The sequence below is a fragment of the Miscanthus floridulus genome, chromosome 3 (assembly GCF_019320115.1).
Source record: "Miscanthus floridulus cultivar M001 chromosome 3, ASM1932011v1, whole genome shotgun sequence".
Classification (NCBI taxonomy): domain Eukaryota; kingdom Viridiplantae; phylum Streptophyta; class Magnoliopsida; order Poales; family Poaceae; genus Miscanthus; species Miscanthus floridulus.
The window spans coordinates 20924244-20950440 of record NC_089582.1 but is presented as its reverse complement, the minus strand read 5'-3'; the positions used below and the strand labels follow the sequence as shown (position 1 = coordinate 20950440).

The 26197-nt window shown below is 46.3% G+C and overlaps 1 protein-coding gene across 1 annotated transcript; it reads left to right on the top strand.

Moving 5' to 3' along the window:
• The first annotated feature begins 12819 nt into the window (after positions 1–12819).
• On the top strand, positions 12820–13272 carry LOC136543311 (uncharacterized). Its single transcript, XM_066535793.1, has one exon. It carries the CDS (start codon positions 12820–12822, stop codon positions 13270–13272), a length of 453 nt encoding a protein of 150 aa, XP_066391890.1.
• The last annotated feature ends 12925 nt before the right edge of the window (positions 13273–26197 follow it).

The window sequence follows — 26197 nt, the reverse complement described above, 5'->3', positions numbered from 1 at the left end:
AGAATCTTTGTTTTTCTTTTTTTGAATCTAGAATCTTTTTTTTTCAAGAGTGAGCAAAATAGTTTTTTTTATGAGAGTGGGACAAAAAACAGTTTTTTAACTGAGCGAGCGAAAGAGCACACACCTTTGGATACACATTCTTGGCATCCGATGCTCCAAGCCAAGGCCATAATCATTAAATCTGCTGATGTGTCATAGTATCAAATACAAAATGAAACTTAGATGAAACCCCACTAAGACTAACATCAGTTTGCAAAAACTGTGATATTACGCCTTTACTAATCCCGACAGACATATTACATCGAAGTCTCATTTATTCTTAACGTTTCGCAACATTAGCTTCGTGCTACTTCGAAAAGCACCGCACTAGGTTTGTGCTACTTTGGAAAGCAACAAGCATATTGCTGCATCAATCACTTCGCCCAAGCCATCAACTTCGGAGACAGGGGTGGGGTCCACTTGTATTCAAGAGTATTTAGGTCTTGTTTAGTTGCTCCCAACTCCCAACTTTAACACTATGCAAAAAGAAGATTCTTCGTCACATCAAACTTGTGGTACATGCATGGAGTATTAAATGTAGACGAAATAAAAAACTAATTGCACAGTTAGGTTGTACTTTGCGAGACGAACGTTTTGAGCCTAATTAGTCAACGATTGGACAATTATTACCAAATACAAACGAAATGCTACAGTAAATGTACCGGCTTATATGTAGCACCGGCTTATACGTAGCACAGTGCCATGCATGCGCGTAAATGCGCCTCGACGTGTAAATGGAAAAAAGCTAGCAGGTGCCAGTCATGATAAGTATGAAACTGGCTGTAGGACGCGTGCGTACGCCGGTCCATGGTTTGTATATTTCTGCAAAGGTGTACACCAACAGGATGGTGTAGCCTGGCGCGACTCGATCGGTACGTGATCTGGCCGGAATATCCTAGAACCCTCGGTATATACGGCTAGCATGTATGGGATTTCCAGGCGACGTATGTCTATCGGCTGCAAATCGTTGAGTCAGATATATGTGCATATATATCTTGTTCCTTCAGATTATTCAATAGCACTCCATCTTGCTGGCCCGCATGTCAGGGGCTGCATAGGAGAGATACTAGTTGATCCCGGTGTTTGGATGGAATACAATCGATGTACACGTCCACGCAGCCAGCAAATATCTCAACTGGCCTTCTAGAAACTTGATCACGAAGGATAATTATCACGTGGAGATAAGTACGCAAGCTGCCAGCACCGGATATCTCGCTCTGCTAAGGAACTCCGGCGGCGCGTGCGTGTGGCCCAACAGGCCAGCTGCTACCCTAATTGCCTGCCTATATAAAGGAGCCTCAGAACCCCTGGAGAGGCCAATCGCACTTTCCATCCACAAAGCAACTAGCGCCGCCGGGCTCTCCTGCCGCAAGCGTGTATTCGCAATCCGCCAACACCGACGTCCAGACGCGAGGGAGCCCATCGGCTATCAGGCGTCTTCATCCAGAAGGCCGCACGCCCGTTCGTGGAACCAGGGGCTACAAGCAAGGAGATGGTGTTCATCTCCTCCATGGGTAAGAAACTAGTTAGTTAATCTAGTTATTGTTTCTTTCAATCTTTTGCATCAGCATGCACATCGGCCGGCGTCACGGCTGGTCGAGAAGTGGATGACGCGGCAGCTGGATGTTAAGTCGGAGCCGGACTGCGAGAACCATCGCGTCATGAGGAGGCGGAGCATCGCCAGCGGGCTTCGGCTTGCTGGTGTCAGACATGCCCGCGGCGTGGAGCTGGAGGAGGCTGAGATCCGAACGCGGCTGCCAGGACAAGAACCTGAAGATACAAGTACTACACCAAGATGCAAGTACTACTACAAGAGGCATGCGAAGCCTAGATGTACATGTATATACGTGCACGTACAGGCCATGCATGCACATGCCATCTACGTGTGCCGAGAACACGAGCAAGGCGACATACAAGTCTTCATCAACAACTTCAACAACTCCAGATGATCAAGTTCCACGACGTACCACGACGACGTTACCAAGGAAGTCCGAAGCAGTCCGAGCTACACCAACCATGCAAGTGCTACTACCACTACAACACCATGTGCCGTTCGACACCGACGAGGCGAACGACGTAGGCGGGCATGGCTGATGTTCCAGCCATGTTGTACCGGCTCATGGACCGACAAGGCCAGGGACACGCCGACGCCACCCACATCTACACCAACAGCAGAATCGAAGGTACTCCGTGAACTAGCTCACGGGGGTAATTAACTGGGAGCCTTTCGAGGTCCCAGGAACCATGAAGACCACGATCGCCATGTCAGATCGCCACTAGCAGGCCATGTAGCGCGCGCATCATTAGGAACTTGTATTTGTTAACTCGTGATGATTAATAAAATGCATGTTCCCATCTTTTTATTTTGTGTACCTTAGTACACTGGCATGCCCGCACTTTTCCCACATGAGAAGCCGCTTGAGTCGGGTTTTCTGGTGTCCAAACAAATTGGCACGCCCGGTGGGACATGGTTCTCCTCCCATCTCCGCTACAATGTGGTCGTCGGATTCATCTTCGCCTCTCCTCCAACAAACACAACATGCTGCTTGACGGTCCTCGAGGTGGAACTGTCCTAATGAATGGTCCCCTTCTTGCAGGAGGACCATCCGACACTGCAACCACCCAGGAGGTTGGCCTGATTCAGATCGGGCAATTCATGGTCCCAATCGCCGGACAAGCGGGAACACGACCTGAAGCTGCTGACACCAAGACGGTGTTCCCCATCAAGTTCGAGAAGGCTCATCCCATGGTGGTCCATGAAGGAGTTGGAGGAGTACATGACGCTACCGACATCGAGACCCCGTTCTTGATCTCCTTCAGCACACACCCTCCTGTGGCAGTCTTTGAGCATCGCGACAAGACGTACATCCACCAGACGCAAGACCCGGCGCATTTCCAAAAGATCGAGTCCAAGAAGGCGCAGAAGCGGGCCTTCGCTAAGGCCAAGAAGGAGCGTCACGACCTCATGCTGGAAGCTCGTGCCCTCCTAAATAAGTCCGCCATCGCGGAAGTCAAGGGAGACGTCCACGTCGCACAACACCTACGCACTAAGGCGAACATCAGGCACGCAAGCTGTGCAGCCCTGAGGTTCCCTACACCAACTCCTGATCAAGGCGCACCTATCCCAGCTGTGGAACAAACGGAGGTGGAGTTGTTGGAAGCTTTGGAGGCTGTCTCTGGCAACCTACGTCGACAAATGATGCACGCTCGACACGCGCCAAGCCCACATCCATTGCGCAACCTTAGGAGGACGTACCGAAAGGTACAACAGCTTCATCAGCATGTCAGCGCTCGCATTGCGCGAAGCGCTGTTCCGGAGGAGGACCGGTTGTTGGACGTGAGAGACCTTAGTCACAAGGTGTTCATCTACCCCAGCACGGTGGAGCCTCCGTACAACTTGTTCCCTGACGGGTGGGCATACGAACCTGCCAAGATCAAGGAGATTGTGAGGCGCACGGTCGTGCGGGAGTACTGGAAGATGCGTCGCTCAAACAAGCAGCCCTACATCGCTGGGCCAACCACCATCGTCGACAACAGCATCCCAATCCAACCGACTGGATGGGTGTCCTGCCTTCACGTAACGGCAACCAACGACGCGCCATCTTCCAATGCCAATAGGTTTGCACCCTTGCAAACTCAAGAGTCCGCGCCTCGCAACAAAGATGTGCAAGAGGAGCTCCGTCGGCTACAAAATCAGGTGGCCCAACTTGGGAGAAGGTTTTAGAATGCACCAGAGTCTTCTCAGCTTGATTCAGGAGCGGGGCAGAGAGGCGCGCGCCAAGCTACCGTCCCCAGCATGAGTGCCAGACCTTGGTGCCACGTCGCAGCACTCCACCACCCGCGCACCGAGGATACATGGCTCCACCTCCACGACGGAACATGTGGGCAAGGATCACGACTATGTTGTACCCCTTCGAGAAACTCAACAGCGACTCACCGATGGCGCTCCTCTACAAGTTGGAAGACTTCCTCCAGCCCCGGCTTCCCCTAGACGTGAAGTCCCGGCGCTAAGGCGGCATGTGGAGAACGTTCCAATCACAACTCCTCAACCTGTCGGGCCGGTGGTTCCCCCAGCATCGCAGGTGGCACCACAAGCTCGACACATGCCTACAGAGAACCAACGCAAGCGTGAGAGGCGTCGGAGGAACCGCCATGCACTGTATCGTGAGCTTGAAGAGTTAGTGCTTAGGCACACTCAAGTTCGCATCTGTGCTGATGGGGAGGTCAGCCAGGAAAATGGGAGGATCATGTTCCACATCTCCCCCACTCTGGAAAACAACGGGAGGTACCAATGCCTCCTCAAGAGATTGAACCCAAAGCCCCGCAAGGTTCGAGGGGGCGAGGCGACAGGGAAGGAGACCGCTTCTACTCAAGAGCGTCCCCTGACCAGCTTGAAGAGAGAAGGATCGCGTGAGGCTGCCCCAAGCATAGCTTCTTCAGAGAGCCTAAGCGGGTCATCCTCAACATCAGCTACGCCATTGGAGTGGGTTGAGAAGGTGCCGTCTACACAAGATGGCGGAGCCCTTCCCCAAACACAAGCTGACGGCGCAGGTGTGATGGATGAGGAAGTCTCTCCAACAACTGAAGCACCCAAGGAGGACGTAGTCATGTGCGTTGCACTGACGGCACACTCAGAACATAAGTCCGAAGAGACATGGCTCCTGCCTCCGGTCACCCATGAATTCACCTACCCCTCTAACGAAGAGATCCAGGTGAATCCCAAGGCAAGCCTCACTTCAGCTCCCTGCCTTCCCATCACTGAAGGAGGAACACTACGTAGAAAACGATTTTTAGCGACGGTTCGATTTTTTTTTGTAGAGACGGCTGGTGATGGAGCCGCCCCTACAGTGGCGTGTTCGGGTATCCAGACAACAGCCGCCCCTACAAATGGAACAGCAGGGGCAGCTGGTGTTACGAGCCGCCCCTACAAATGGGGTCTTATTTGTAGGGGCGGCTCAATCACCAGCCGCCCCTGAAAATTCTATTTATAGGGGCGGCTGGTGATTGAGCCGCCCCTAAAAATGGTCCCATATTTATAGCTCCGATTTGTAGGGGCGGCTCAATCACCAGCCGCCCCTACAAATGCCCCCTATATAAAACAGAAGCAGCACATTCTTCCTCCTCGGGTCACTCACTCCAACCCGTGAAAGAAAGGTGGGGAGGCCTTGGGCACCTCCCAAAAATTGCTCTACTAAGGGGGGAAGATTTTGGTCTTAAATCCTTTGGTGGAGAGGTTGTAGAAGGTAAAAAAATGCTATTCCACACTTTTTTTTGAAGTTTTAATGCTTGGTTAGTGAGTAATTAGAGTTTTATTTTTCTCTCTCTTCTATGGTGCTTGAGCTATTTATGAGCGAATTAGACCCAACTTTTAAATGTACTAGGATAAATTAGGGAGGGGAACAAGATCATACCCTTATTTGATCCATGTTTCTTGATTTTAGTGAACCATTAGTTAGTTTTATGGATGTTTCATGTGCACGTGATCTAGATCTAGGGTTTGGTTTTTTTTATTAATTTTGTTTTTGTAAATTTATGTTTGATAAAATTGGACTAGGGTTTGTATGAAAGATATTGGGTAAAGTATAATTATTGCTAATTGTTGTCTTTGAAATTGTTTATTGTAATCAATAAATATGTATTTTAATTATTTATGGATAAATGGGGCATTAATTAATTTTCCTCTACCATGGTGTGTTTGTATGCTTCATGTAATTATATTAGATTTATATTCATATATATCTGAGGTATATACAATTATTCTCAAATAATTATTACTTTGATTCATTTTTATATATATCTGAATAAGTAGTCCTTTAATGTTTGTTTTGTTGTTGTTGTAAAAGATGGACTACAGGAACTCTTGGATGTATGGTTCGTTAAGGTTCAAGGCAGGTTTCCGTGAAGAGGTGGATAAATTTATTGAAGCCGCAACGAAGCATGCAACGACATTGAAAGAGAATAAGGATACAATTATTTGCCCCTGTAAAGATTGCAAGAACCGTATGGCATGGACAGATGTGACTATCATCAGATCACATTTGATTATGCGAGGATTTGTTGAGGACTACACAGTGTGGATTCATCATGGTGAAATGGTTATTGTTAACGACGAGGATGAGGAGGAATACGACGACGAAACCATAGAATGCCTGTCCCAATATTCAGCAGAGCTTGATGCACGAATGGATTTCGAGTTTAGCAATGAACAAGGTGGTGATGCTGGTGGTTGGGATGGTAACGACGAAGGTGGTGCCAATAATGATGGTGGAGCACGTGTCGGAGTTGAAGATGATTTAGATGACATGATTCAAACCCTTGGACCAGAGATTTTACTAAATAGCCCGAAAGGTCTAGAAAATTTGGAAAGAGTGACAAAAGCATCGAAGGAGACTGTGTATGGTGTTGAAAAAGGCTGTCCAACACATTGGACATTGCTACGTTTCGTGCTTGAGCTGCTCATCCTGAAGGCTAAGTACGGCTGGTCAGACTGTAGTTTCAATGATCTATTGCATCTCCTATCATGGGTGCTGCCACAACTAAACTCAGTTCCCGCCAACACATACCAAGCGAAGAAGGTCATAAGTCCATTGACAAGGGGGGTTGAAAAAAATACATGCATGCCCCAACTACTATATACTTTTTCGTGACAAAACGTTCAAGTCATTGGATAAATGTCCCCGGTGTGGGGCCAGCCGGTACAAGAACAATGACCTTTACGGTGGGGACGAACCCTCCACGGAGAAAAAGAGGAATAAGAAGGGTACAAAAAAGGTGGTACAAGAATCTTAGCCCCCAGAGGACACTCCATTAGGCAACGATGCAAAGCAGAGAAGAATTCCTGCCCTGGTAATGTGGTACCTGCCAGTGACCGACCGCTTGAGACGTATATTCCTAAACCCTAAAGAAGCCGCACTCATGACATGGTGGAATGATGAGCGCAAGGTGGATGATGATAAGATTGCACACCCGGCTGATTGTAGTCAGTGGCAAAGGTTTGATGAGAAGCACAAAGAATTCAGCGATGACCCAAGGAATGTATGGTTTGGCCTGAGCATCGATGGAATGAATCCCTTCAATGAGAGGATGAGCAACCATAGCACATGGCCAGTGATCTTGACCATGTACAACATCCCAACATGGTTGTGTCAGAAGAGAAAGTACCTTCTCCTCACTATTCTTATTTCTGGCCCTAAACAACCAGGCATTGATATAGACGTGTTCCTCAAGCCTTGGATGCAAGAAATGGAGAGGCTATAGAGGCATGGGGAGCAGATGTACAATGCGTTCCGAAAGGAGGACTTCATATGTAGAGCAATAATATTTGTTACTACCAATGATTACCCCACACTGTTTGCTTTGTCTGGACAGATCAAAGGGAAGACGGGATGCTTGGTTTGCTTGGATGATACTACATGGGTGTACCTAGATGCATCCAAGAAGATAGTTTACCTAAGGAACCGACACTTCTTAAAGACAAGTCACAAGTACCACAGCAAATTGTTCTTTAGATTTTATGACAACGCCCCGGAGATTGAACCCCCTCTGGAGAGACGTCATAACGGAGAACATGTGTACAGAATGGTGAAAAACATACGCGTCATCTATGGAAAGAAGAATCCGGATGGGACGAACAGAGATAGAAGTACACCTCCTGTCGAAGGCGTACCTTTCAAAAAACAATCGATCTTTTTTCAGTATCTGCCTTATTGGCCAGACTTAGAGGTCCCCCATGCCATTGATGCTATGCACGTGCAGAAGAATATCTTTGAGAGTCTCATTGCTACCTTGATGGACACAGGCAAGTCAAAGGATGGTCTGAAAGCATGGAAAGACATGGTGCAGCTAAACGTGATGCCACAGCTTCACCCGGTACCTGAGGCTAATGGAAAATACACTCTGCCCACGGCGTGCTTCAACCTAACACCAGACGAGAAGAGAGCTATATGCACTTTCCTGAGGGGGATCAAAGTCCCGACTGGGTTTTCAGCAAATGTGAAGAAGCTAGTATCGATGAAGGACTTGTCAATAACACACTGCAAGGCTCACGATTGCCATGTGATGCTGATAGTGTTTCTACCTATTGCAATCAGGGCTATAAAGCCAGAGTTCTTGAAAATGTCCATCACCCGCATGTGCTACTTCTTTTTGAAGATCTCACAGAAGACGATTGGCAAGGAAGAGCTGAGTGACCTACATGAATTTGTGGTGGAGACACAAAACCAACTCGAGATGTGTTTACCTCCTGTTTTTTTTATATAATGCCACATCTCATGATTCACATGGTTCATCAGATACAGGCGCTTGGCCCTTGCTACTTGCATGAAATGTGGTCCTATGAGCGGTTTATGTCGGTTTTAAGTCGATACGTGCATAATCGAGCATACCCAGAGGGCTCCATGATAGAGGGTTATAGTACTGAAGAAGTCGTCGAGTGCTGTCAAGAGTACCTAAAAGTACAGAAAGGGATTGGTAAACCCGATTCTCATCACAAGGGTAGGCTGGCTGGGAAGGGCACCAGTGGTAGAAAAGTGTTCATCGACCATGATTACAAAGAGGTGAGTCGGGCGTATTACAGTGTCTTGCAGAGTACACAACTGATGCAACCGTATATTGATGAACACTTGGCTATCATTATGGCGGAGAGAAATGGCCGTTCGGATGATTGGGTCATGAAACAGCACAAGCAACGACTAACTACATGGTTGAAGGACCAAAACATACCGCCTGGAGAAACCATAGACTCTATTACCATCAGTAGGTTGGCGGAGGGGCCATCGAGATAAATGACATCTTGGAATGCTTATGACATCAATGGGTACACGTACTATACCCACACAAAGGATAGTAAATATGTGAACCAAAACAGTGGCGTTCGAATAGAGGCTCTCGATGGATTAGGGCGAAAGATCCAATACTTTGGCATCATTGAAGAGATATGGGAACTTGACTATGGAAGGGATATAACGGTGGTCCTGTTTCGATGCCGCTGGATCAAACAACACCAACTGAACGAGATCAGATTGAGAGTCCTGGACCTTGAGATTCTAGGCTATCACTTTTGGATACTAACAAGTTGTATTTGCTAAAATAATTCGAACAGGGCATTTAGGTTCTATGTCACTAATCATCATGGAAGGCATGATCCAGCAAGGAAGGAAAAGCTGGCTATAAAAACACTATGTGCGGTAAGTGTAACTTACTTCTTTAGTACTCCGTTACATGGCTGTCAAAAGCATTACTTAACATTTTCATATGCAAAATACACAGTGCCCCAAGCAGAAGCCTGGGAGTGTACATTATGGATACTATATATGTTCTATGATGGGTAACACCGGTGCCTACAGGAGACACCCCTTAAGGGTAAGTTTGAACCTCTTCACCCGTAGTATAAAAACTTCATAAATGGTATGAAATACTAAACCGAAACTTGTTTTCTTGTAGTGGAGAGAAGAGAAAGGAATGAAAAGAGACCCATACAAGGATGACCAACTCTTAGAGCTCATCGGCGACCTTTGCAACTTCATATTGGACCAGATTGTACACGTCAGAGGCGCCTACCATGACCGAGAGTGTGAGTTAGGTACAAATCCTCAGTACCAACACATTCGTGAGACTGAAAGGCTAGCTCTAGGACGTTGATAACAATGTGTATGGAATTTGTATATTTAATGATGGATTGTATATATTCATGTGAATTGGACTTGTAATTGTAGTTTATAGAATACTCTTATGCTTGTAGTCGCGGTCGCGGGGTGTTCAGCAACGCGAACGCTAGTCACGGGGCGTTTGGCAACATGAACGTGGTTCGGAACATTGGTCGTGGGGCGTTCGGCAACGCGAACGCAGTTTGGAACGTTGGTTGTGGGACGTTCGGCAATGCGAACGTAGTTCGGAACATTGGTTGTGGGACGTTCGGCAAAGCGATTTTGAATTGAAAATTTGATTTTTTTGCGGGAAAACATACTGTAGGGGCAGTTCTACATTGAACCGCCCCTACAAATACCTGTTTGTTGGGGCGGCTGGTACTACAGCTGCCCCTACAAATCGATTTGTAGGGGCGGCTGGTGTTTCCAGCCGCCCCTACAAATGGATTTGTAGGGGCGGCTGGTAATAAGAGCCGCCCCTACAAATAGATTTGTAGGGGCGGCTGGAAACACCAGCCGCCCCTACAAATTAATTTGTAGGGGCGGCCTGGGAACCGCCCCTACAAATGCATGATTTGTAGAGACCTTTGTGTAGGGGCGGCTGGGCAAACCGCCCCTACAAATAGTCTACAACCGCCCCTAGAAATGCTTTTTGACGTAGTGGAATGCACTATCCGAAGGGGATGACGCGATGGCATTGGACATATCTCCAAGGCATTATGCCGACATCGCGTCTCGACTCCCACACAATCCTAAGGAGGTGCAACATATCGCTGGCCGGGCTGGAGCTAGTACTCGACTCAAGTCAATCGTGGAGCAAAAGGTGAAGGAAGGCGTGAATGATGAAGATGAGTTTTCGGGCCCCTACACCGACGTCTCCGACTCTGAATCCTCTGTGTCCCTAGAGGTGCACTCCACTGTGCCACTCTTCGACAACCTCACTTGTTCCATCCCTTAGATGGGGAGGATATATTATATTGGTGACCTCAATACCGCATCATCTCGCGTGGCGGGAGAAAATAGTGCCCAAAGAGGAAACTTGGAAGAACAAGTACAAGCACAAGGCAAAGTGATCAGGGTGTTGTCGACAAAATTCGACAACCTTGTTGACCTAATAACGACCCTGACACAGAATAGGTCACCTGACGGTGCACACCAAGCTCCTAGAGACCCGCAAGTTCACGAGGTGGAGGGCATAGCAAATGCTTGCCCTCCCCCGTTATGAAATGTCTCTACTTCAGCAAGTGCAGGTCCACAACTGTTGACGCTAAAAGACTATCACGATAGAGTCGAAGACTTGGTGACCAAGAAGATGAGGCAGATCACACTAACGAGCAGGCACCACACTTGCTCGAGGGTGAATTGGAGAAGCCGTACGAAGCGTGGCACGATCTCATGCCCTTCCCGGCTGGATGGCGCCCACCAAAGTTCCGTCAATATGATGGCACTAGAGGCGCGAGGGAGCACCTGGCCTACTTTGCGGCGACATAGCTAGCAACTCATCGCTACTACACCGCCAATTCTCAGGATCTCTGACTGGTGCGACATTCAATTGGTACAGCCGACTGCCGATAGGGAAAGTTAGCAATTGGACTGACATGAAGAGGGACATCTCCATTGTCGAGCTGTCGCAAGTCAGGCAACAACACAATGAAGCCATAGACGACTACATCATCCGGTTCTGAGATATGCAAGAGATATGCACCTTGAAGATGCAATCGGAACATGCATTCATGGGATGCTACATCACTGGTCACTTGAAGTTTCTCAGCGAGAGCCTAAGACATTTAGCGATTTGAGCTCCACGGTGGCTGCTACCAAGATTGAGTTCAAAAAGTCACCTCAAATCATGGAGCTCTACAAGAACATGATCATTTTTTACCCTACTAAACACTTTGGCTCGATAGCAAAGCCCAACAATACTGGGGGCAAAATGAAGGCTCAAGTGGAAGCAAACACAGCGAGGGTCTTTGCCAATGTCCCTCAAGATCAGGTGCCTATCTTAGGCACTAGGAATGATCAAGGAGGAAGGAAGGCACGTCTCGTAGAGTTTCTCAAAAAGCAATACATCTTCAAGTGGGAGTTGGTGAAAGACATGTTCGAGCGGCTGATGGAGCATAAAACGCTCAACCTTCCTAAGCCACTAATTCGGCTGGAGTAGGTAAACATGACTAACAACCCTTTGTACTGTGCATACCACAAGTATATCGGTCACCCGATTGAGGACTGCATCGCCTTTAAGTTCATCCTAGATCCAGATGCTATCAACCCTGACTATCACGCTGTTAACATGGTGACCATGGAGACACGCTCTTCCCCAAGGCAAGGAGGAGAAGAAGACAGAAGATCATGGGTGCCTCTAGAGCAGGTCGAGGGGAACTTGCTCACATGATGCTCAAGGAGCCCCAAACTATATCAATGGAGATGCCAAGGATCGCTCAAGGGGAGACGTGGACCACGGTACAATGTCGACAATGACCAAACGATCACCCCCCTCGACATCCTTGCACTATCGTGTCTCTACATGCGATACCAACAAAAGGCAGCTAGACCCAAGCCAACGGCTCCCACAACCCCGCTTCATTCCCAAGGCGGAAGGAGACACGCCCTTTCCTCGTACAGGTCGCGTGCTACCTACCTTGGCAGAGTTCTGGTCCAAGGACTAGGGGCAGGTCCCGACTAAGGAGACCAAAGAGGCATGGGGAGAACCGAGCTCTTTCTCAACTTTGAATGTGGCAACATACAATGCCACTTCCACTAGTGGCAACGACGGAAGCTCATGCTCTGTGGAAGTGCTCATGACTAGGGAGCAAGAAATGCTCCATGATAGTGTCGAGCAAGGAGATGCCCCAGCCAAAGTCAACATGAACCTATGAAGCGGGAGAGCTCTACAAGAACTACCCAAGCCAAGCAACCAAAGGTGGACAAGCCTACAAATGAAGGTGCCTTGTAGCTGGGAGCACCCAAACCATCAAAGAAGAAGAAGGACCGAATTAAGGATATCGACTACAATGTCGTCGCCCACCTGAAGCAGATTCCTACACTGCTACGTGTCTATGATGCTCTCATGCTTGTGCCTGACCTCTGAGAAGCCCTCGTAAAGGCGCTACTCGAACCAGAGCTCTATGAGGTGGTCATGGCCAAACACCACCTCATCAACAACCCATTGTTCGTGAATGAGATCACCTTCGACGAAGAAGATGAGGTGATAGAAGATGGTGACCACAACCGTCCACTCTACATCGAGGGGAACATAGGAGTCGCGCACCTTCGCCGAATCCTCATCGACCCTAGGTCCGCCGTGAACATCCTACCCCTGCAGAGTCTAACGTGGGCTGGCTTCACAGTGAGTGACTTGGAGCCTACGGACGTTGTCATTTGTGGCTTCGACAACTCAAGGAAAGCTACTTTGGGAGCTCTCACCGTGAAGATCCAGATGTCTACATTGAGCTTCAAGGTGCGGTTCTATGTCATCGACGCCAACACATCATACTCTGCGCTTCTGGGAAGACCGTGGATTCACAAGTACCACGTGGTGCCATCTATGCTACATCAATGCTTGAAGTTCCTCGATGGAAACAAGATCTAACAGCGTATCATCGGCAACTGGTGGCGAGGGCAGATCCAATAAAGTACCTACTCTATCAGCCTACGCTCATCGGGCGGCTAGCAAAGTGGGTTCTTCTCATGACAGAGTTCGACCTCACCTTTGTGCCACAAAAAGCCATCAAAGGACAAGCTCTGGCAGAGTTCCTTGCGTTGCATCCTGTGCCCGATGACTCCCCACTCGTCATCGAGCTACCCGACGAGAACGTCTTCACCACCGAGATTGAGGCTCCATGGGAGCTCTACTTTGACGGCGCCTCGTGAGCTAAAGTTGTTAGAATCGATGATTAGTACCTTTCTGTGTATGTAACCCATAGATCCGAGGAAGACCCTTCTCGCCTTCACTATTGCGGCACAGCAGCAGCGTAGACGCCGGTGTAGGGGCAGCTCTGGCTCGGTGGTGAGACGGCGGTCCGGTGTAGACCTGCAGGGGAACGACGGAGGTTGTTGGGGGGCACATCCTGTCGCTGGCAGCAGCTCTTTGGATCAGTTTAGGGTTTCTCTGTAGGTGGGTGGTGGCTCTGTTGAACCTCGTAGTCCGAGCCCTCACCCCCACCTTCCTTTTATGTGTGCTATGCGACAGGGGCCCACCAACCGAATTAGGGTTGGGCTCCCCCGATCAGGGAGCAGAGATAAGGGCCTAATAGGCCGTTGGGCCTATTGGTGGAGATCAACTAACATTCTCCCCCTTGATCTCATTCCATCTTTCACTTTCATATCATTTGCTTTTGTTCATTCCATTACAGATTAGCTCATAGAGCATGTCTCATCGTCATGGTCCATTGCCGATAGACTTAACAGCTACAACTCACTACTCTGTTCTGAAATAGATACTTATCTTTGAGCCTTCTTTTGTCTAGGAATATTTTAGGCTTTCCCTTAAACCCAAGCTAGCTACATGTTCTCTGAACACCATGTCCTCTGAACATGTTGGGTGGTAAGCCTTTTGTAAGCGGATCCGCGAGCATCCTTTCTGTTCTTATATGCTCAAGACTTATGACTTGATCCCGGACTTTATCTTTCACAACATAATACTCTATGTCAATGTGTTTGGCAGCACCACTTGACTTATGTTGTGAGCATCCTGTACTGCCAGATTATAATCACAGTATTACTTTAGTGGTCTATAGATGTCGTCAACCACCTTCAAACTGGGTATGAACTTCGTTAGTTAGTTCGCCTGCCCATTGCCTCATAACACGCTACAAACTGTCATACATTGTGGACGATGTAGTGACAATTTGCTTTGAGCTTTTCCATGAAATAGCTCCCCTTTACGAGATGATAGAAAATCCACGTCTAGATATGCATTTACTCTCGCATAATCAGAATCTGAATATCCCACCATGTGGAGTGAATCAGATCTTCTATATGTCATCATGAGGCCTTTCGTTCCTTGCAAATAATGCAAGACTTTCTTTACTAATTTCAGTGTTCTATTCCAGAATTGCTCTGGAATCTGCCAAGTAAAACCCGGTAACAAATGCCAAGTCAGGGTGCGTACATACTTGAGCATGTTGCAAGCTTCCGACAGCTGAAGCATATGGAACCACTTTCACTTTATCGATTGAGCTCATATTGGTTCTTGGGGCATTTAAAATCCCCATATCTGTCGCCCTTGACTATAGGAGCAGGTGAGGGACTACATTTGTGCATACTGAATTTCTTTAAGATCTTTTCCATGTATGCCTTTTGTGACAGTCCTTATACCCTTTTTCTTCTATCTCGGTGAATCTCGATCCCTAGAACGAACGAGGCTTCGTCAAGATCTTTCATATCAAGTTTTGAGGACAAAACTTCTTTGTCTCCTATAGTAGACTGACATCACTACTAGCAAGTAAGATATCATTTGCATACAGGATAAGGAAGATAAACTTCCCATTCTTAAACTTTGCATAGACACAATTGTCCTCTACATTCTCTTTTAAAATCCAAAATTCTTTATTGTCTGATCAAACTTCAAGTACCACTGTCTTGAAGCTTGTTTTAATCCATAAATGGATTTCTTTAGGCGGCATCACATTCGTTCTTTTCCTTCCATGACAAAACCTTTCGGTTGTGCCATGTAAACATTTTTCTCCAAGTCTCTGTTGAGAAATGCCGTCTTTACATCCATTTGATGTAATTCTCAATCGTAATGTGCCACTAATGCCATTATGATTCTGAAGGAAACTTTATATGAGACTGGAGAAAAGGTCTCATTGTAATCAATCCTTTCTCTTTGCATATAGCCTTTTGCCACAAGTCGCGTTTTATATTTCTCTATATTTCTCTATATTCCCTTGAGAGCCAAGTTTTGTTTTATAGACCCATTTACAGCCTACTATTTTCGCTCCTTTAGGAATTATTTCCAAGTCCCAAACTTTATTGGCATTCATTGATTTCATTTCATCTTCCATGGCCTCAAGCCACTTTAATGAATGATCACTTCTCATGGCTTCTTCAAATGAGGTGGGATCATCCTCCATTTGAAATTCCTTAGTGTTGTACACTTCATAATCAGCAGGAATAGCTGATTTTCTAACTCTTTGAGACCTTCTAGGGGCCTCCACATTTGGCACATCTATTGTTTGAGGCTGTTGTCGCTCCCCCTTATATGTGGCAATAGGTTCTATAGAATCATGTAGAACAGGTTCCTCATCGTCATTCATTGTTGCCACAGGTGGGATAACAACAGGTGCTGGCACCATAGTATCTAGCACTGTCGGTGCAGATACTGCAGGTAGTGAGAAAAATGGCTCATGAATCATTGGAGTGGGCGCATACACCCGCTTCACTTCAAGGACAATTTCTCGAGCTACCATGCTCCCCCTCATCTTTTCATCCTCTAGGAAAACAGCGTGTCTCGTTTCCACAAACTTTGTATGTCTCTCTGGACAGTAGAAACGAAAAACTTTTGACTTTTTTGTGTTGCCAAACAAATGGCAACTTACTATTTTGGGATATAACTTTCCAATGTTTGGGTTAAACACTTTAGCCTCAGCAGGGCTCCCCACATTCACGGAAGTGGTTTAGCGAGGGTACTCTTTCTGTCCACAACTCATACGGTGTTTTGGGCACCGACTTTCTTGATACTCTATTGAGAATATGAGTGGCAGTTTTAACGCCTCCATTCACAGGCTCAACTGTAAGGTGGAGTAACTTATCATACTGCCCACCATATCCATCAGGGTGCGATTGATTCTTTTAGCTACTCTATTCTACTGAGGTTCGCCCGGTGTAGAATACTGGGCTACTTTGCCATTCTTTTAGGGTATGCCGACCGTAGTACTCCCCCACGGTCAGACCTGACTATCTTAATCTTTAATATCTTAAATTTATCCAATACATCTTTTCTTTCTTTGATTGGATAAATATAGCCATAATGGGAGTAATCATCTGTGAATGTTATGAACGGATCATAACCATCCACACTCTTTACAAGAAAGTTGACCACAGATATCTGTGTGAATAATCTATAAAATTCCTACGCTTCGTTTGTCATCTTTCTTAATCTTCTTTACATACTTTTCTTTTATGCATTCCCTGCATTGAACTTAATCTGAGAGCTCTAATGGAGGAAGAATATCATTCTTAACTTGTCTTTCTATTCTCCCCCTCGAAATATGGCCTAAACGACAGTGCCATAATTTCGACAACACATCATGAGCTCTCTTATGCCACCTTTTCCAGATTAACACTCTGTGACCAGCTGCTTTATCAGCTAAGTGGCATATGTCTTTGAAGAGCTAGTGAACTGACTCTTTATTCTATCGAGGTACTCGGTGACCGTGTCACATTCTGGGATTGAGCCCACAATTGCAGGTTGAATCATGTTCTTTATCACAGCCAAACATTTCTTGTTTGCAGTGACCCACTTCCTATGCTCAAAAGCCATAGAATATCTTTTGGGATTCAAAATCCCTTTCTTTAGTTGCCTAAGTGGCATCATTCTCTTTTTGTCTCCCTCACCGGTGCCACAATCTCAGTGGAACACGGTGAGGTGACTACCCAGTCCACCTTAGACAAGATGAAAACTAGGTCAAAACTTTTCTTAACATAAAAATAACACCATATGCATGCCTTGATTCCAACGTTGGTCAAAATTAAAACATACAACTATTCTTATACACTAATTCTACATCACCGTTGGGCAGAAATAGAATTAATGCATAAATCATTAACTTTCACAATTGTTCTTACACACTAATTCTACATCACCGTTGGGCAGAAATAGAATTAATGCATAAATCATTAACTTTTATAACTGTTCTCATACACTAATTCTACATCACCGTTAGGCAGAAGTAGAATTAATGCATAAATCATTACAATTATGATATAGTTATTAACAACGTTGGTCAGAAAATAACAACATCATAATCATATCAAAACTCTTTTTCTCCAATTAAATACCACATTGGTTCAAAATAACTGGAGAATCAATAATTTCTTTAGCAGCGGAAAAACTTTCTTTTTCTCCAATTAAATACCGCATTGGTTCAAAATAACTGGAGAATAAACAACTTTTCTTTAGCCGTGGAAAAATTCTCTTTTCCTTGAATTTTACCCACAGGGAAAATTGTATTTTCGATTTCCTTTAATCCATTAATCAATTTCCAGGAAATAAAGATTTACTGGAAAAACTTTTCTTTTCTCTAGTTAAATATCATAATCAACTCATATTTGTTTCTTGGCTCTTTAAATCAAATTCTCCCGTTGGTTCAAATTTAATAATGAAAGCATCAATCTTTAAGTACGCAGCGGAAACTTTAATAAATCATTTAATTCTATTTTCCATAAACTGTTACAACACTTTACTATTCTCTGAACAAAATTGACGTTGGATCAAAATTGTACAGATTTCAACATCAAAATTCAATTCGAATTGTTCAAATACATCAAAACTATTTCTGGCAAATTAAAAGACAAAAGACTGTGTCACTATGTCTATGTCCATTTCGGCCTAGTAGCTCGCGCCCTGGCCCACGTGCGCAACGCGCGTCTACTCAGCCCAGCGGCCAAACTGGCCTGGCCCAGCTGGCGCCGCCGTCTCTCCACCGCGCCCAGGCCGCAACGTGGGCCTGGGCCGGGAATCCGGCCGAGCATCATCGCCCACCAGGGCCAAAAGAAGCCCGAGCCGCGACGCGGTAAATCTTGATCGTCCAACGCGATCGGACGGTCGGCCTTCATTTTTGCTGGATCAAAACCAGCAGCCGCCGTCGCTCCCTGAACCCTAACCCTCAAGCTCTTTTCTCCCTCCCGCCTTTCTCGCTCAGCTCAGCACGCAGCGACGACGGTGGCCGCGGCCGCGGTGGCCATCGACCGGCGGCGACGAGGGGTGGGTGGAGTTCGCACCTGCGGCTCCCCTAGCCTCTCTCTTTCTCTTTCTCCTCTTCCTACTCTCACGCGCTGCGGCGGACGAGCGGCGGCCACCTACGGTGACCGAAGGAGGAAGACGAGATGGCGCCGCCGTGGAGCTCCTCGCCGGCGTGCGTGCTCACCTAGTTGCGGAGCATGCTACCGTCGACTAGTCTCGCGACGGTGCCCTGTTGTTCGCGTGCGCCAGGCTACCCAGCCTGGCGGCTCTGTCTCTCTCTCGTCGGCCATAGATTTGGTCGACGGCAGTGACAGGACGGCTAGGCTCTAGGTAGGTAGCCTCATGACCGTCCTCTTTCTCTTGTAGGGTTAGGGTTCGAGTACCGTCCCAATCCGATCTGGATCGGGCATTTTCTTTGTTTTTCAATCTGAAACCCTAGATCTACACCCTAGGCTGACGAACTGCTAGGGTTCTTTGTTGAAACCGTGTCCACTTTTCCCATACCCGATCTAGGGTTAGGGTTACATAGAGTGAACCTCGCTCTGGTACCATTGTTAGAATCGATGATTTGTACCTTTCTGTGTATGTAACCCGTAGATCCGGAGAAGACCCTTCTCGCCTTCACTGTTGCGGCACAGCAGCAGCGTAGACGCCGGTGTAGGGGCAGCTCTGGCTCGGTGGCGAGACGGCGGTCTGGTGTAGACCTACAGGGGAACGACGGAGGTTGTTGGGGGGCACATCCTGTCGCTGGTAGCAGCTCTTTGGATCGGTTTAGGGTTTCTCTGTAGGTGGGTGGCGGCTCTATTGAACCTCGTAGTCCGAGCCCTCACCCCCACCTTCCTTTTATGTGTGCTATGTGATAGGGGCCCACCAACCGGATTAGGGTTGGGCTCTCCCGATCAGGGAGCAGAGATAAGGGCCCAATAGGCCATTGGGCCTATTGGAGATCAACTAACAAAAGTCACCCTCAACGATTCCCCAAGACGAAGAGGTGGAGCTGAGCTAGTGTTCAAGACCCCACAAGGAGGAGTGATGTACCATTCATTCTCCCTTCTCAAGGAGGAGTGCTCCAACAATGAGGCAGAGTATGAGGCACTCATCTTTGGCCTCCTCCTAGCACTTTTCATGGAGGTATGTTCCCTACGAGTTCACGGGGACTCTCAGCTCATTATTCGATAGATCAATGGGGTCTATGAAGTCCGTAAACCAGAGCTCATGCCATATTATGAGACAACCCAAAAACTCTTGAAAGAGTTCAAACATATTGAAGTTCTTCATGTCCCACGAAGCAGGAACGCTCTAGCTGATGCTTTGGCAAAGCTTGCCATGATGCTCGCCCTTCCTGAGGGTAAGCCCACGCAAGTCACAATTGAGGAGGGATGGCTACTTCCAGCTGTGCTCAAGCTCATCCGGAGGAGCATGAAGTCAACATCGTCACCGTAGGCGTTGTCAAAGATGATGACTAGCGCAAACCCTTCCTCGACTACTTCAAGCATGGCAGTCTCCCCGACGAGGCGGCGAAGAGACATCAACTACAACGACGGCTTCCGTCCTATGTCTACAAAGGAGACGTGCTCTACAGGCACGCCTACGGACAAGAGGTGCTCCTTCGATGCGTGAACTGACATGAAGCTGTCACACCCAATTTTAAGGATAAAATTGAATGCACAAAACTCGTGTGTGCCTAGGGATCCATCACACAAACAAGCTGACAAATTACATAAAGTATCATCACAGTGTCCTTACATCTGATCCATAATACAACTTAGTCTTACATCACACAGTGGAAAATAAAAAGATAATAAAACTCTCGTGGGCTTCATCACAGGGAAGGTCAACTGGTTGACCACAGGCCTAAAAATCCTCCGGGAATTCCTCATACCCGTTGTCATCTGTTACCCATCCGGGATTTTTATCCAAATAAAGAAAATAAACAAGCATAAGTACATCCCATACTTAACAAGTTAACATGGGGTTATGAAGCCCAAAAAGGTTGACACTGGTTCACTGCAGTTAGCATTTTTAGTACGACAAGCTTTTATTATCAGATATTATCAAATTATGCTTAAGCTCCCATTTAATCCCATAAGAACTTATATCAGGGTCAAGTGTACCATATATCATCATAGAACAACTTAAATGATCAACAACAAGTGTCCAGTTATTCTGTGAGTTTTCCGGGCCACTCGTGTCTGTGAGCACGGCTGTTATAACAGTTTGTTACCCTCTGCAGAGGTGGTGCACATTCACCGCGAGTCGTGATCCCCATATGCCCGGGTTAATTACTCCCATGTCACTGCCAAGGTGAGCGGGTAGGGTACACTATGAAGCCATTTCATAGGTTTCTCTAACAAGTTAGGGCCGCTAGGTTTCCTTGGCAGGCAGATGTAGGAACCCCCCTTTCCTATGGCACATATCCATCGCGGCTATACTCATAGGAACAGAGGTAGCCCTATACCCAACGTGGCAAGCCCCATTTGCGCCAAAAAGGTAACCTCTAACTAGCTAGAAAAGGTCCTATTACTGAGCTAAAGTCAGAGCCATATGGCTCTCCCGGTTGCACTGTCAGTCCTAGCTTTTGCCGATAGATAAGTCCTTATGGAGGGCCGGGAGCAACATGATCAAAAGTCATTTGCACCGTCGCCCTATGGAACAGTTGTTATGAATCATGTTATACTTTTAGTTGCATAGAATCCTTCATCATCATGTAGATCATGTTCAGTTAGAGCACTAGCAGTCTACCCATATGCAAATAACCCATAGGAGACAAGGAACAGGATAATCAATCACTAGGAGGTCCTTACGTGTATCAAAATTAAACACATGCAAATGAGTAATTGATTAAAGTGAAATAGGACATCAAGGTAGGCCCATGCTATACTTCCCTTGGTTCACAAACTCTTGCTGGTCCTGCTGGTCGTCGAAGAATTCTTGGTCTCCAACGTTCTCCTCACCGTCTGAACACGACCAACACAGCAACATACAACATTCCCAAAAGCATTCATGCAAAGCAAACATTCCTATCATTAGAACAGTACACCAATAGTATAGAAAACAAGATAAAATGTTTGTGAAAATAATCTACGTCTCGCTACGATCACGTCAACGCGAAGTTCACGAAAAACGGAGCTAAAATGCGATAGTTATGATTTAAACGGGGTTTCCTATAGCAATATATTTAATTAAATCTAACCATGAAATTAAAAAGTTCCAAACTTGACTAACAGTGATTCTAACATGTAGATTATGAAATTACGAAGCTAACGTGATTTGAACGGATCAATTCGGAGCTAAAACGACAATTTTATAAGCAAAACAGTTCAAATGGTATTTCTGTAAATACTGAAAACGTATTTTAGACTAAAGCAGTGAACTTTACGCTTTCAAAACGAGAATGCGTATTTGAGGAAATACGCTTTGGACTGCGGGTTAGGACTTAGAAAATTACAGGGTCTCTTTAGCAAAATGACCTCCGAAGAGGTATCAGCCAATCAGAGCCGTCGGATTAGAAAGGAACGGCCAGAAACGAATCCGGGGGAGGGAGAAGAAAGGGGTGGCCGGAACAGTAGCTCCAGGTGGCCAGGCGCCATGGCCGACGACGAAGTCTCACCGGCGAGCTCAGTTATGGGGCTAGGGTTCACGATTTGAAGAATCGAAACCACCGGATGAGAGAGGGGGAGCAGGCGAACGTGTCCAGGCCAAAGAGGTGGCCGGAGAGTGCGGCCGTGGCGGCGGTCGCCATGGACGGTGGCCGGAGATCCTCGGCGCATGCGGCTACGGCGCTAGAAGTCAAGAAACGCGAAAATAATGGCACGGGAAGATAGAGTGGAGCAAGGGGGTTCTAACAGCGGGGAAAAACGATATCGATGGCGGCTTGGGGACGGTTGTCCGCGCGGACGGGCAGACGGTGGAACTCGGCTCGTCGGTGCGGCGGTTACGGCCTCTGCTGCACTCGGCGAACGCGAAGAAGAAGCGGGGAAAAACAGCAGGGGGAGCGGCGGGGGTCTCGGCTCGCTTTTGTAGAGGCAGGGGCGCGGGCGATGCTCCCATGATCGAGGATGTGGGTGGCGGTTGCAGCTGCGCTAGGCGCGGGTGGTTCCGAGCCATGCGGGAGGAAGGGGACGGCGCCAACAGGCGGGCCCGGTCGGTCAGTGGTTGGGGAGAGGGAGGCACGGCAGTTGCTGCAAGGCCGTTCGGCTAGGATAGGCCGGCGGTACTGGGCCAGCGCGGAGCGCAAGGGGGAGGCCGAGTTGGGCTGGCGCGGTGCATCGCGCGAGCTGGGCTGCGGGAGGGAGCTGGGCCAGCAGGCCGGAAATGAGAGAGAGGAGGTTATTTCCTTTATTTATTTTTTTTCCAAATAAATTTTCCAAATGATTTTCAAATTTCAATTCTCTTTGAAAACTTTGATCAATACCAAACATTCACAAAATAATATGCAACAGCATGTATGCATCACTTGTAGCTAATCTTATATTTGATTTTAGTTTTATAAAAAAATATTATTTTCCTACATTTGTATGCACACATAATTGCGTAAATAAATCAATTTAGCTATTTTAAACGAGTGCAAATGTTAGGGTGTTACAATTCTACCCCCCTTAAAAATGAATCTCGTCCTCGAGATTCGGGTGATTGCTTACTCAAACAGTTGAGGGTAAGACTTTCTCAGATCCTCTTCTCTTTTCCAAGTAGCTTCATCCTCTGTATACCGATTCCACTGCACCTTGCACATCTTTATGATTCGGCTTCTCGTAACTCTTTCGGCAGTTTCCAAGATCTTTATCGGATACTCTTCATAAGTAAGATCTTCCTTAACAGTAAGTTCTTCCAAAGGAATTTGCTCTTCTGGTACCCTCAAACACTTTTTCAATTGGGAAACATGGAACACGTTGTGCACACCTGACAAACTCTCAGGCAGTTCCAACTAATAAGCTACTTCTCCTCGTCTCTCTAGGATCTTAAAAGGTCCAATATATCTTGGTGCTAACTTTCCCTTCATATTGAATCTTTTTACACTTCTCATTGGCGACACCTTCAAATACATATAATCACCAACTTCGAAAGTCAGCTCTCTTCTACGAGTATCAGCGTAACTCTTCTGTCGGGACTGAGCCACTCTCAAATTGTCTCTAATCATTCTCACTTGTTCTTCCGTGTCTCTAAGGACATCGGGTCCAAACACTTGAGTTTCTCCAGTCTGATTCTAGAACAAAGGCGTCCTACATTTACGTCCATACAACTACTCGAAAGGTGCCATCTTGAGACTCTTCTGATAACTGTTGTTGTACGAAAACTCTACGTATGGCAGACTCTTATCCCAACTATCACCATACTAAAGTGCACAAGCTCTCAATATATCTTCCAAGATCTGGTTGATCCTTTCAGTCTGTCCATCAGTTTGCGGGTGGTAAGCAGAACTAAAATTCAGCTTTGTCCCCAAGGATCTATGTACTTTATGCTAGAATTGTGATGTAAACTGAGTGCCTTTATCCGACACAATTTTCTTGGGAACACCATGTAAGCACACTATTCTTTCCATGTACAACTCTGCTAGTCTTGCACCCATATAGGTAGTCTTGACTGGTAAAAAGTGGGCAACCTTGGTGAGTCGATCCACTATTATCCATATTGAATCATAGCCTCTTTGAGTGCGGGGCAATCCTACAATAAAATCCATACCAAGTTCTTCCCATTTCCATTCAGGAATCTTCATTTGTTGTAGTAACCCTGCAGGTCTTTGATGCTCAGCTTTCACTCTTTGACAAGTGTCACACAAAGCCACATATTCTGCCACATCTCTCTTCAAACCATACCACCAATACTTCTCCTTAAGATCCAAGTACATCTTGGTACTTCCGGGATGTATAGAATAAGCAGACTCATGGGCCTCTTGCAGTATTGCATCACGGATAACTCTCATTTCAGGTACACATATCCTTTTTCTGAACCAAAGAGTGCCATTCTCATCCATTCTGAATCCGGGTGCCTTTCCAAGCACTACATTCTCTGCTATCTCCTTAAGTTTTTCATCTTCCAATTGACCTTTTCGTATCTCTTGCTCCAATGTAGGCTCTATCACCAATTCCATTGCATTAGTGACAAGGCTCAAGTTGAGATACTCAATTTTAGCACACAACTCTGCTAACATAGATGTTATCTGAAGTCCATTGGCATAGCTCTTTCTGCTAAGTGCATCAGCTACGACGTTTGCCTTTCCCGGGTGATAATGCACTTCCAAATCATAGTCTTTGATCAATTCCAACCAACAACGTTGTCTCAAATTCAGATCTGATTGGGTAAAGATATACTTCAAACTCTTATGATCTGTATAGATATCACTCTTATGTCCAATTAGATAATGTCTCCAGATCTTTAAAGCATGAACCACAGCTGCCAATTCCAAGTCATAAGTAGGGTAATTCAACTCATGCTTCCTTAGTTGTCTAGATGCATATGCCACCACCCTTCCTTCTTGCATAAGCACACATCCAAGGCCCAAACGGGATGCATCACAATATATAGAGAAGTTCTTGCTTAAATCTGGCAGAATTAATACTGGAGCTGTAGTCAATCTCTTCTTTAGCTCATCAAAGTTTGCCTGGCATTTATCCGACCATACATACTTAGCATTCTTTTCCAACAGAGCTATCATAGGCTTGGCTAGCTTGGAAAAACCTTCAATGAACCTTCTGTAGTATCTAGCCAATCCCAAAAAGCTACGAATCTCACTTACAGTAGTTGGTGGTTTCCAATTCAATACATCTTGCACTTTGCCTGGATCCACTGCTATTCCACCATTGGAGACAACATGGCCCAGAAAAGAGACTTCCTTTAACCAAAACTCACACTTGCTCCGCTTAGCATACAACTTATGTTCTCTAAGCTTTTGCAAGACCATCCTTATATGTTCAGCATGTTCTTCTTCAGTCTTGGAGAATATCAGTATGTCATCTATGAATACCACTACAAATTTATCCAGAAACTCCATGAACACCTTATTCATCAGATACATGAAGTATGCAGGTGCATTGGTTAATCCAAAAGACATAACGGTGTACTCATATAATCCATACCGTGTAGTGAAAGCTGTCTTGGGTATGTTCGAGTTTTGGATCTTAAGCTGATGATACCCTGAGCGGAGATCAATCTTGGAGAACACATGGGCTCCTCTCAACTGATCAAACAAATCATCAATCCTAGGCAATGGGTATTTATTCTTGATTGTAACCTCATTAAGTGAGCGGTAATCCACACACATCCGTTGACTACCATCCTTCTTATCCACAAAGATCACAGGTGCCCCCCATGGGGAAGAACTAGGGTGTATGAAACCTTTTTCTTGCAACTCTTTTAGTTGTTTCTTAAGCTCTTCTAATTCATTAACTCCCATTCTATATGGACGTTTAGCTATTGGTGCAGTTCCAGGTAATAATTCAATAATGAATTCAATGTCTCAGTCAGGTGGCATACCTAGCAAGTCATCAGGGAAGACATCCGGGAACTCCTCCACGATACGATCTTGTTCATTGACTTCACCATCTAGCTGGTTCACTGTGGCTATAGGCTGGGCTTGCACTACCACTTCTACATAGATTCTATCTCCATTGAG

Coding starts and splice junctions, on each gene's coding strand:
- LOC136543311 (XM_066535793.1), top strand. CDS start 12,820: ATGGCCAAACACCACCTCATCAACAACCCATTGTTCGTGAATGAGATC.